We start from the raw sequence: 13359 nt of genomic DNA, 5'->3' as shown, positions 1-13359 counted from the left end.
AAAAAGTTACCTTCTCGTGTTTGGTTTTAGGCTGAGTATCTTAAGAGAGGAAGAGGCCAAAAGACAAGACTACGAGGTGGACATCACTGTGATCAAGGAACCAGTGGATGCCCCATCTTCTAGCCTGACACTGAGCCCCCCCAAAGAGGATCCAGCCATGTCCCCCAGCAAATCCACCACAAGCAAGAAAAGAAAAAAGTAAAGGGCTGCTAGTGTTACGAATGAGCCATGAAAACATGCACATATAGAGGAGCTTAGAACTGCAAGGACTGTAATATTTCCTGAACAATAAAATTGTTTGCATTTTACTTATTATCTTAGTGTTTTGAAATATTCCTGCCTTGGCCCACTGCATCTCAGCTTTCCTATCCCTGAAATGCCTGCATTTTAAAAGAGGAGTTGAATGAAAATACATGCATATACATATTAAATGACTGTCTATTAAATATGTCTTAAAAAAATAGAGTACTGGCTGGGCATGTTGGCTCATGCCTGTAATCCCAGCACTTTTGGAGGCCAAGGCAGGAGGACCCCTTGAGCCCAGGAGTTTGAGACCAGCCTGGGTAACATGGCGAGACCTCATTTCCACAAAAAATTAAAAAAAAAACTAGCTGGGCGTGGTGGCACCTGTTGCCCCAGCTACTCAGGAGGCTGAGGCAGGAGGATCCCTGCACCCAGGAGTTGGAGGCTCCAGTGAGTGAGCTGTGACTGTGCCACTGTACTCCAGCCTGGGTGACAGAGCAAGATCCTATCTCTAAAAAATAAAAAAAATTAAAAAATAGAGTAGTGGTGATTAAGTTCAGAATCTGACAAAACATCAGAAGAAGTGGGGAGTGGATAAAGTTATTGACACATTTCTTCAGACGCCCCCACCCCAGCCGGTGCCTTCTTTGCCCTCATAAGCACCCTTTGTGCCCCACAAGTCACCTCACACACAGCCTCTGTCCTGGGCCTTCTCCGCAAACATCCACGGCACTCTCCTTCACATGTGGGAAATGCCAGACAGTAACCCTAGGCGACTGCAAGGTGAGGAGCAGGCCCTCGATGGGTACTGGAAGGAGCACATTTAGTCTGTGAGAAAATGTTATGGTTAGTAGTCTGAGTTAAAACTTAAGGGTAACCACCAAAAGAATAAAAATACAATCTGAAGCTTCAGAACGAGTAGAAAGAATATAGGAAACCATCGATGCAACATAAAGCTGAGGAAAAGGAAAACAAAGGAAAGGATGGTAAACAGGACACACAAACAGTGACAGGAAAGAGTACAAATCTACCCACAACCAGCAGTATAAATAGATTAAACTCACTCGTCACCCCTCGCCAAAAAAAACCCAAACCCAGAGATTAAACTGGATTAAAAAAATAAAAAATTCACCTCAGTGTTACTCTTTACAAAGGAAACATCTTCAAACAAAATTACATGGAAAGGGTGAAAATAAAGATATGCAAAAAGATGTACCAGGCAAATCTAATCAAGACGACTGGAATAGCAAGCAGGATTAAAGCTAAAATAGAATTTAAGTCAAACATTCACATTATAAAGGTAAAAATAAAGATCATGGTAAAAGGACCAACAACTGAAAACAAGCATTATTTATATTCAGCTTCATGTCAGCCTTGCAAAAGCTGACAGAATTCCAAGGAAGAAAACTACAATCATGATGCACGAAACAGCAGGAAGACAAAAAATTAGCAGAGGTATAGATAATTCAAGCAATTAAACTAGAAAGTTTGAACTATACATATAGCTAGAAACTAGAATGCAACAGAGAATAAACACTGACAAAAACACTGACCACATTTTAGGTTGAAAAATGCAATTCCAAATGATACACCATAGACCATGATCTATTATAATTACAGCAAAATCAGTAAGTCAGCAATGAATGCACACAACAAAGCCTAATGTGACAGGAAACTAAAAACTGCAATGTTAACTAAAGCGTGGGTTAAGAGGAAATCATAATGGAAATTGTGAATTATTTAAGCGTGAGTGAAGATGAAAATACAGGTGTCCCTCTGTCCCTCGGTGTTGGTACTGGAACAGGACTAGTTCCAGGACCTACTGCAGGTACCAAAATCCGAGGATAGGCAAGTCCTGCAGTTAGCCGTGCAGAACCAAGGGTGCGAAAAATTGTTAGCTCCCTCCGGATCCGTGGGTCCCACATCCCGAGATACTGTATTGTCCACCCACATTGGCTGAATCCTCAGATGCAGAAGCCGCGGATAAGGAGCGCTGACTACTGCAACGCACGCAGCCATCTCCTCTGCCCCCTAACGTAACAGGCTCACGCAGGCTAAGTGGAGGGAAATACGGAGAGTTGCTTTTAGGGCTGGGGAAATGTTTGTTCCAGACCACCAAAAATGAGGTGAAAGTAAAATTCAGCCAGACCTCATGTCCACTGTGAAGACGCACGCACAGCTGTGGCTCCTGGGAGCTCTACGTGCCAGATGGAGAACGCTTTCTGTTTAGATCACACTGGGGCACTTTCATTAAGTTCTGTGTGTTAGATGTGGTCTAAAAATCATGGTAGTACTCAAGATAAAAACCAAATCTTGCAATTACTCTGGGCCAATGCCTAATTACTCATCCCCCCAGGTCTCAGGACTGGGGAAGGAACCCCAACCCTGAGAAGCTCTCGCTGCTGGGGTATCGACCATGAGTTTTAAAATGCCCAGAGCATGAGCCAGGGATCCACTGGCCGGAACAACAGGAGACAGACTCAAGGCAAAAGCAGAATTTTAAAAACTTTAACAATTTATTAGTCTTATTTTCCAGTAAAATATTCACATAATGTCAAAAGAATGGAATGATAGAGATATAGCCAACTACCTTTAATTAATTCCACATAAATATTTAAAATCTAAAAACCTCAGGGGATCATCAGACCAAGTAGAAATTTGATTCTTCAAAGCAAGTATTGCTTTACTATTGTCATTAATCCAGTCAACAATATGACCAATAACTTGCAATGGTAAACGAAATGTTTGCTAAGTTTTTTCCAGAGATGTTTTCGGCAAGCCATTATCAGTCAATCCAAGAAGAATATGTTATTGAACTGCGTTGCACAAAGTTTCTTTACTTCTTCTGCAAACAGAACGGAAAACAGTGAGTAAGGAATAGAGGTTCTCACTAACAAGGTTATATGACATATATTAATACCTTTAATTCTTTTGGAATAAAATTGGGAATAAATAGATGTCTGCATTAATTTTGACCTTAAATCCCAGAAGACTAGCTAAGAAATGTTAATAAATTGAGAGACAGGGAAAAAGACACCTAACAAACCCACAAGACCACAATACTTGTTACAGTGAAATGCTGCTTCTCTGGGCCTGAGAAATTGCTTGAAAGGAGCCAAGACAACCAAGGGTGAGGTGTAGTCATCTTCAGACTACTGAAGATGTAGTCAATCTTGAGAAATCTGAGGGGATGATGCAAAAATTCTAGCTGCAACCCTGAATCATAGATCCAGTGCTCCATAGTGGAATCATGACCTTGATTTTACTAAATTCATAATTTAATGCAGTCATGTAATAACTGACATTTCCAATGCATGCAACTATTTTTTTTTTTTTTGAGACAGAGTCTGGCTCTGTTGCCTGGGCTAGAGTGCCGTGGCATCAGCCTAGCTCACAGCAACCTCAAACTCCTGGGCTCAAGCGATCCTTCTGCCTCAGCCTCCCAAGTAGCTGGGACTACAGGCATGAACCACCATGCCCAGCTAATTTTTTATATATATATTTTTAGTTGTCCAGATAATTTATTTCTATTTTTAGTGGAGACAGGGTCTCACTCTTGCGCAGGCTGGTCTCGAACTCCTGACCTTGAGCGATCCTCCCGCCTCGGCCTCCCAGAGTGCCAGGATTACAGGAGTGAGCCACCGCCGGGCCGCATACAACTATTAATACAAGTATTAATATAAATGGAAAAATTTAACATGCCCTAGAAGAGTGGTACCCAACCTTTTTGGCACCAGGGACTGTTTTCATGGAAGACAATTTTTCCATGGACCAGAGTGGGGGGGATGGTTTCAGGATGATTCAAGCACATTACATTTATTGTGTACTTTATTTCTATTATCATTACATTGTAATATGTAATGAAATAATTACACAACTCACCATAGGTTGGGGACCCCTGTCCTAGAATATATATGAGGGAAAAAAAAGCTCACACCTAACTTTCCTGACAGTTTCCAGGTGGGGCACATCTCCCCCCACCTGCACCCCTCTTTGTTCCAGGCACAACAGCATAGGGGCCCAACTCAAGTGAAGGTGACACCACCAGGGCAATGGACATGTCAGGATGTTACAAAGCAGCTACTGGGTCACACTGTGCAGAGGACCAGACCCACCGCTCTGTCTGGAAGGCGGGAAAAAACGCCTGCATTATCACTTTACTATTGTACAGACAGACAGTTGTAAACCGCCATGTGAACCTGGTAGCTCTCCCTACAAAAGACGTGCTTTGGCCGGGCGCGGTGGCTCACGCCTGTAATCCTAGCTCTCTGGGAGGCCTAGGCGGGCAGATTGTTTGAGCTCAGGAGTTCGAAACCAGCCTGAGCAAGAGCAAGACCCCGTCTCTACTAAAATTAGAAAGAAATTAATCGGACAACTAAAAATATATAGAAAAAATTAGCCGGACATGGTGACACATGCCCGTAGTCCCAGCTACTCGGGAGGCTGAGGCAGGAGGATGGCTTGAGCCCAGGAGTTTGAGGTTGCTGTGAGCTAGGCTGACGCCATGGCACTCTAGCCCGGGCAACACAGTCAGACTCTGTCGCAAAAAAAAAAAAATGTGCTTTTATCACAGGATATAAAAAAGGACATTTTTATACACAGTATGTAAAGCCACCGTTTTTTTTTTCTTTTAGCATCGTAGAAAATAATTTTCTTCTGGCCGCTGTCAAGTTTCCTGTGCTACAAAGGAGTTTATCACATAGTTTTTCAAGGAACCATAACATAGAAAAAAAAATAAAATGGATCAAATGTTGTTTTTTTTAAAACCAGCATTAGGGTTACCTGCTTAGAATCTCAACAGTCTTGATTTGTTCTATTTACCACGTTTCTTAATACACTGAAAAGATAGTTTTTAAATATCAATAGCATTAAAGTTCTGCCCAAATACCAAATCCTATTTACCGTTTACTTCAATCAGGTTTGCGTTTTTTTGATTCAAAATAACATACAGCTCCCGCTGATCCGACTTTTTCCCAACAACCCAGTAATCACTCATGGCTTTCACAATGATTTCTTCATCTTCATCCACTCTGTAAGAGTTTCAAAATACAACAGTTTATTATATATATAGCTAGGTTGTGAAAACAAACATTCCAAAATAAGAACAGGACACTAGACAGGGATGTTAAAAGTTCAGGACTCACGTGCGAGTGGACCAGTGACTCCTGGGCTTACGAACCTATTTGGAGGTGGTGCCCGTGAGCGCAGCTTGAGCCCCCTGGGAGGGCGCTGGGTCACTTGGATTTGAAGTGACCTTTAAAGTCTCTTATTAGAAAAGGGACACCTAATTTGAGAAGCTGCGGGAATTACCTAGTAAAATCACTGTTGATGTCACCTAGAATCTTCATTAAATCTGGATGAACAGATGTAAGCGATACGCTCGGTGTTTTCCTCATGTGAATTGTACTTTTCTCTGCTAAATTCATATGGTTGAAGTAGATAAATTTAAACTGGGGTTCCTTTTCAGACCTGTGGAAACATGTCATTAAGATGGTAACATTCTGAAAGAACAATTATGCAAACTGTACAACTACATTCTTAAAATTTTAAAACCGTATGGCTAAGGCCTTATATTTTCACTGCCTGGGCCTTCAACTCAAGAATCTCGGTTAACATGTAAAAGGTTCTTCATTCAATAGTAATTTATTTGATATCCATACAGAGGAGAGGTATTCAATATGACAGAATTTTCCAGAGAGCTTACTTTTTAAACACCGAAAATATTTTAACCATTATGTGATGATTTCCTCAATAAAAATATAATGTTTTATAAACTGCAGTTACTTGGTTATTTGCCTACTTTAAAAAAAATGTAAACGAAAGCAATGTAGGCCATTTATTTTCTAGTGGAGGGGTCAGCAAACTATGACCTTGGGGCCAAATCTGGCCCTGTTTTTCTAAATAAAATTTTACTGGAACATTGTCACACCAATAGCCATGTTGCCTATGGCTGTTTTCATGCTAAAATGATGGCTGAGTAGTTGGAACATATGTAGCTCATAATGTCTAAAATACTTACTATTTGGCCTTTTACAGAAAAAGTTTGCCAACCCTTCATTTTGGAAAGTAACATCTCATTCATCCTACAGTGCTGGGAACGAACAAGGTAAGGTGTCCAAGGAACTTCACCTGCTATGTGACTGAAACTTACTATTACAAGTAACAAAGCTTTTCATCATCCCCAATGGAAATCATTCTAAGACGTATAGCCTTTTCTGCTATAGCATAATGAACATTTTAATTGGGATATATCTTTTTATTTCTTAAACTGAATGGGCAATGCTGCTACACTGCTTCCCAGGTCAGAGTCTGCGACCTACACAGCAACACAGCTCCCAGGGCACCTCCCTCCCCTCACCTCTCACTGCGCCCTTAATTTACACACTGGGGCCTGGGGAGCCTGAGCACTGCACTCCACTGGGGGCTCAAAAGCCTCCTCTGCTTACTTCAGGGTTAGCAGCCACGTTCTGGAGGGCTGACGGTGCAGGAAATCTGACCTCCAGATAAGGGGGTTACTACTGTAATACTTTACATCTAGGCAAAGAAAGAATGTGGAGGATTTAGTTTCCAGGAAAATGAAAATAAAACCCTTATAAAACCAGATTTTGCTTTAATAGGTCCCTGAGACTAAGGAAAGTAAGTATAATTATAAGAAAAATTGTTTGGAAGGATGAAAATTTTAAACGATGTTCGGAAAGAGTTGCAAATCTAGTCGTTTGGGTAAACAAGTAACTTAAATTGGGCTTAAAGTTCTGCTTGTTTTGTCTAACACAAAACACTGTCTGTGGCTTCCCTCTTTCCCTCATTTACAATACATAAAATATTCTTCCTTTGTATCCTCAGATTGGAAATGAGAAATATGACTGAGGTAGTTAAGATGCGGTAAATACACATGGACTCTTTCTACTCCACCCTTCACAAAGTACAATATTTTAAAAACAGATGTAGAAAAATGGCTATTTGCAAAGTACCGTTAGTAAAAGAAAAAGAGACCTGTTCACATTCTAAACAGCAAGGATAATTTTCATCCTAAACCTTATTAGTTATCAAAATTAAAATCTAACTATGTGTCAGTTTTCAATTAGTAGCAACCACATTTTACTTGGTATCTTTCCCAAAGAACCAAAACTTACTCCTTTTAAACACCAAAGCATTTTTTTTCAACTATGAAATCAAACAAATGTCTTGCCTTCTTAAAAAAAAAAAGATATTAAACATAGTTAACTATGTCAATACAGGACACACTGAGCTTAGGAAAACAGCAGAGAATTTTCCATGATGACTCTTATGAAGTTTGGTATGTAAAATATTACAGCACAATATCCCAAAAAACATGGAAAAGTGGAATCTGTCTTAAGTGGTTGTATTCTATGCTTTTTCTACTAGTTTGTGTGTCCACCAATTTTTTAAAAAAGATTTCCTGCTTTCTGAGTTGCCTGTCATTTTTGCTGTGATGAGACCTCTTGGTCAACCTCATCTACACATCCCTGTACCCTTTTCTTCTACCACAGGCTGAAAACCCAAGTAACCATGATTAGCAGGTGTCCAGAGAGACCACAAGGAGCCCTCCCATGAGTAAACAGCATCAATTTCACTACGATCCCAGAGATTCAAATGTATACCAGGTATATGAAAACCTTCCCGAACTTCACAAGCACGCCAGGAAAGGTTACCATGAGCTCTGGCGCAATGGGGGAAAGCAGCAGATGTTCAGTGAGCACCTGACAGGCGTATAAAGTCCCCGTGGACTTCGATGGCTGCCTGGGAGCACAGAGGCAGTCTGAGTGTTTTGATTTTTCTGGGCTGTGTTCCAGAGAGTTAAGGTTGCCAGATACATGATTTCTAGGTGAATATAGCTGTGGGCTATTCCTCATTTATCAGACCTAACTAAAATTCTGAAATGATAAATATAGATATTGTGAAAAGGAAAAATGGCCTTAATCACGAGTTACGCATTACAGTTCTTTCTCCTTCGCTTCTCCAGAGTGATGAGAGAACAGAGAATCCTGGGAATGTGCATGTTAACTCCTCCCTGGAAGGAAGACCACCTCTGCCCAATTCCCCCCAACAGCGCCGTCGTGTTACAGCTGGGGCTGACTTCTCCCCTCTCGCTTTCCTCGTTCCATGTCCATGTCTAATCATGACCAACTCTGACTGGTAATGGTTGGACTCTTCACTTCCTGTGTGAATCTGAGCACGGCCAACCTCTTAACCAACTGAATTATTTTACAAGTTTATTCAATTTTTTTTTTTATCAGTAAGAAAGGTCGATTAAAAAAACTGCTCCAGGAAAGAGCTCCCCTTTCTAATAATTTTCTACTTTATCCTCCCCATACCTTTTCAAATTTAGTATCAGAACTAGCTAATGGATAGGGATAAGTGAAAGAAATAGAAACTAAAATAGCAGGTTCACAAAACTCGATTCGGGAAAAATTTTTTAAGTTAGAATCTTTCCTCAAGTCCTTTAAAATTCCAGGTGAATTAAAGATTTAAACACACAAAAATAAAAACTGTAAAAGTACCAGAGATAAACATGGGACTGTATTTTTATAATATTGGGGTGGAGAGCCCCAAATATGACATAAAAAAGATGGAAAACCAAAAGGAATGATTAATAAAACTGACTACATATAAACCCCAAGCCTGTATATTATAAAAAATGGTAAAATCAAAGTTACCAGAAAAAAAAAACGTGCCATGACTAAAGGGTATTACATTAAGGATACTGACAGAGAAGAAGAAAAAGATAAAAAACTTTAATGGAAAAAGCCAAAGGAAGCAATTCATAGAAGACACAGAAATGCCAGTCACCACGCAAAGAGGAGTCCAGCTTAGCATCATCCTCTGATGGTGAAACACACGGCGGATGGCGTTGGCGGTAGGCGACCTGGCAGTGTGCACCCACACTGTAAATGTACATTCCCTTCCTCCTCAACTCAGTTCTAGGATTCATCCTCAGGGGATAATTTTTTTTTTTTTTTAAGAGACATGGTCTCGTTCTGTTGCCCAGTCTGGGCGCAATCATAGTGTAGTGGCACAATCATAGCTCACTGCAACCTTGAACTCTGGAGCTCAAGTGATCCTCCCATCTCAGCCTCCTGAGTAGCTGAGACCACAGGTGCACACCACCATGCCTGGCTAATTTTTAACTTTTTTGTAGAGACAGGGTCTTGCTATATTGCCCAGGCTGGTCTCAAACTCCTGGGCTCAAGCGATCCTTCCACCTGGGCCTCCCGAAGTGCTGGGAATACAGGCATGAGCCACTACACCTGGCCCCTCAGGGGATAATTCGATATACCAGATAGTTAGTTCAATACAGAACTGTTATAATACTAAGAACAGCCATACCCAGACTGCCCATTAAATGGGAGAATGATTAGCAAACTAGAATACATCTATCCAGTTAAATACCAGGAAGCCATTAAGAAACAAGGCAGATCCATATTTATTGATTTAAAATATTCATGCCATATTTTTTAAAGGCTTCAGATTTGTATCAAATGCAGATTTTACAACCCATGTGTAAAAAACAGTGTGTATGTCACTATGTTTACATATGTGTACAAGTCTAGAAAGAAGCCAAATTAGATAAGATTGCCAATATTTATATATCTGAATTGTTTAAAAATTAAGAGACATAAATTGCCCTCAAAAAAGAGCAAAAATTTTTTTAAACTTGAATTATAAGTCCTTAGGTAGAAAAAATCAAGGTGTCAACAATTAATAGAAAACAAAGATAAAACAAACCTGCTCATGCTATTCTTTAAAGAGTTGACCTCAATTTCCTAAGAAACATCAAAAAGCTGCAGTTTATGAATATGGATTCAATGCCTCAGTATGATGCCCTTTTGGGCACTTTCTAGTGAGGGCTGCATCTGACAGATCATGTTGGCTGGGTACAGAGGTTGTCAAGCAGGGCAGCTCCCTGATCCAGTTCGGCCAACCCATCCCTCCTCAACAGTGCCCCTGAGATGCTGCTGTGGGGTTGTCTTTCTTCCTTCAGGGCTGCCCCTAATTTCTTTGGGAAATGAATTTTAGAGAAAGGGGAGCTTCCAGGACTAGTAGGTAAAATGGTTTGATTTGTGTCAGAAGGATTAATAGAAGAAAAGTACATTGTCTTTTGTATCTAAAAGCTTTTTTCTTTAGCCAGTTATTTACTGGTTGGCAAGCTCCTTGTATGTAAAATCTCAGATCCATCAAGAACTATCTTAAGGTCAACTTTCAAAGATAAGACTGACAACGTTCCCAGAATTCCTGCTCGCGAGCATGTACCTAAACCGTGCCACATTCATCTCACTATCAGATTTCCCGGGGATCCTGTCTTTCAGGGGAGCAGTGATACCGTACACTGGTTCTCTTAATGGTCAAAAAAATTCATCCTCTAGGATACATACATGATGAAACATATACAGCAAAAATGTCCATTGTAGAACATGTGCAGTGACCTCCCAGGGTTCTGGGGATGGAGGTCACTACACTTCATCGCTCACTATCTATTAGCTCATAACTAACAGGCGTGTAATAAAATTCACACCTCCTTCCAAAAAGAAAACCTAGCAGTTTCAGGGTCACAAAATTAAACAATTAAGCAGCACTGTCCAGATGTCAGTCGGTCAGGCATTTTCGTTTCTTGGTCTTATCTTTTTCTAACACTAAGTAAGCTGTCAACAGCAACAATCCACACACACAAAATTCAAAAGTACTTTCACCCTGAGTTTGTTTCTGAACTCTCTAGAGGCTGATGCTTATACAAAACCATATACAAATAACATATGAACACCAAAAACACAAGCTTATATAGAAATTCACAGCATTTTCATAACTTCTCAGATGTATAGAGAGCCCATTATAAGTAGGACTTTTATATTTCCCAAAGTGCTTCCCATCTACTCATTTTATCTTTATAACAATTCTATTTTACATTGAGAAAAGAGAGGCAAAAAGAAGTTTAATGACTTTTCAGTGTTCTAGAAAACAAGATGAGTTAAATTCTGCATTGCCTGAGCCTCAGCCTACAGCCTTCAAGCTGCCACTCAGTACCAAAGCCGAATGCCCTAATGGCTTACATCACAGCCGATTGTGCCCTACACATTTCCTCACAATGACAGGCAAAGTGGTTTCAGTCTATGCAAAGCAAAACCATGCTGATTACTACCGCCAATGTGAATGTAACAATCTGGGCTGGTGATGTGGGATGTTAAATGGTACTCACAAGGCCAAGTCTGCAGACATAAAGAGCACTCCTAACCCCAGAGTTCATGCCGCCAATCTGGGGAGAGCTAAAAGAATGTATCACCTAACCCCGGTGAGATTGGCCTCTATCAAAACAGGACCACTTCTACACTGCTGGTGGGACTGCAAATTAGTGCAACCTCTGTGGAAAAGAATTTAAAGATACCTCAGAGAGCTAAAAATAGAAATACCATTCGACCTAGCAATAGCACCATTAGGCATCTACCCAAAAGAGCACAAAACATTCTACGATAAGGACATCTGCACCCGAATGTTTATGGCAGCACAATTCCCTATTGCAAGAATGTGGAAACAACCCAAGCACCCGTCAATCCATGAGTGGATTATCAAAATTTGGTATATGTTTACAATGGAATATTACTCAATCATAAGAAATGACAGTGATCTAACACCACTTACACTTTCCTGGATTAAACTTAAGCCCATTATCCAAAGTGGGGCACCACAAGAGCAGAAGAACGGGATCCATTTGTACTCATCATCAAATTGGTATTAACTAATCAACACATAAATGCACATATCAGAACAACATCTATTGGATGCTGGGGAAGGGGGAGGGCGGCGGGAGGAGGGGGGAGGAGAGAGGAGGGGACGGGTATTTGTATAAACAAGGAGTGCAATGCGCACTACCCGAAGGATGGACATATTTGAAACACGGACTTGGGGGGGGGAACCAAGGGCAACACACGTAACCTAAACATCTGTACCCCGTAATATGCTGAAATAAAAAAAAAGAATGAAAAAAAAAAAAGAATGTATTAATAGAAGACCCAGTCCCAACCACCACTACGAGGCAGACAAACTCAGGTACAGTTCCCTGGGAACCTCTCAGACAGGACTGAAGAGCACATATTACTGTTCTCTGGATTCCGGGAAAACACAGGAAAGTTAATACAATCCATATTCATAAGTAAAAACCACACTCAGTCTTCCAAACTAGTTAAATATTTGAAAGTGAACACGAAACAAAGTACAAACCCAGACATCCTTTTGTTGATGTTGAATTGCTCACAAATGTCGGAAGCCAGTACCGTGAGCTGGGGCCCAACAATGCTGTCCAGTCTCCGGCAAAAATCCAACGTCAGCTGTACAGAGGCTAACAATTAAAAAAAATACCAGTGAGCGTTATAAGATTTTATGTCAAAAAGGTCAATATTCATTTTACCATCCCATACTTAGCAACATATTCAAATGAAAAACTTTACTGATCTGGGAAATAGAATAATTAAATGATCAGATTCCCCTCCCTCTTCCAAGTAGAAGAGAAAGAGAAGATATAAATTGGTTATATTAGATGAAAAAGAGTCAAAGACCTATCACACTGTGAAAAGTAAACTGAAGAACACGCCATAGAGTGGTAAACTGGTTGCCTACCCCAGGAAGACCTAAGAAGGTCAAATATTTATTTAACAAACATTACACAGCACTCATGGGCTGGGTGCTGCTTGGTGCTTCGCAAATATTACCTCATTTAATCCTCAAAACCCCCTGAGACAGGTGCTACTGTTGTTCCCATTTCATGGTCACGGGGGGCATAAAAAGGTGCTCAGGTCCTACTGCTGACAGGTAGGAAAGCCAACACTTTAAAAATATTAGCGAGGGTAGTTAAGATGGCACCCAGGTAGGCAACAGCACTTAATGTGCCTTTATGTGCCTCTATGTTGCTTATGACAACGTCTCTACTAAGAACAGAGCATAGCAAACTGCAAACAGCTTATCTGGTCAGGCTGAAATCAGACACAGGTGTGCACCTACCATCGATCATAAAGCACACAGCCGCACTCATGGCCTGGGAAGAGGAAACAAACTGAAGATTATAAAACGGTACAAAAAAGGAGACTTAAATATAATAAGCAAATGCAG

General features: G+C 40.6%; 2 protein-coding genes across 2 annotated transcripts in view; one reads left to right on the top strand and one right to left on the bottom strand.

The window, feature by feature from the left end:
* LOC105806011 (radial spoke head 10 homolog B-like) overlaps positions 1–207 on the top strand; it is a 42901-nt gene extending 42694 nt beyond the window's left edge. Inside the window, exon 19 of the mRNA XM_012639025.1 lies at positions 31–207. Within this exon, the coding sequence (XP_012494479.1) occupies positions 31–202 (172 nt within the window). The 3' untranslated portion in view covers positions 203–207. The remainder of the gene's footprint in view (positions 1–30) is intronic.
* Positions 208–2739: 2532 nt separating this feature from the next.
* Positions 2740–13359, bottom strand: part of CCZ1 (CCZ1 vacuolar protein trafficking and biogenesis associated homolog (S. cerevisiae)) — a 28861-nt gene continuing 18241 nt past the window's right edge. Inside the window, exons 11-15 of the mRNA XM_012639072.1 lie at positions 13252–13285; positions 12475–12592; positions 5554–5712; positions 5146–5273; positions 2740–3088 (exon numbers count right to left, since the gene is read on the bottom strand). Of these exons, the coding sequence (XP_012494526.1) occupies positions 3033–3088; positions 5146–5273; positions 5554–5712; positions 12475–12592; positions 13252–13285 (495 nt within the window). The 3' untranslated portion in view covers positions 2740–3032. The remainder of the gene's footprint in view (positions 3089–5145; positions 5274–5553; positions 5713–12474; positions 12593–13251; positions 13286–13359) is intronic.

Source organism: Propithecus coquereli, unplaced genomic scaffold (assembly GCF_000956105.1).
Source record: "Propithecus coquereli isolate 6110/MARCELLA unplaced genomic scaffold, Pcoq_1.0 Scaffold137, whole genome shotgun sequence".
NCBI classification, from domain to species: Eukaryota; Metazoa; Chordata; class Mammalia; order Primates; family Indriidae; genus Propithecus; species Propithecus coquereli.
The sequence above is the reverse complement of the archived record's forward strand: the minus strand, read 5'-3'. Positions and strand labels throughout refer to the sequence as shown.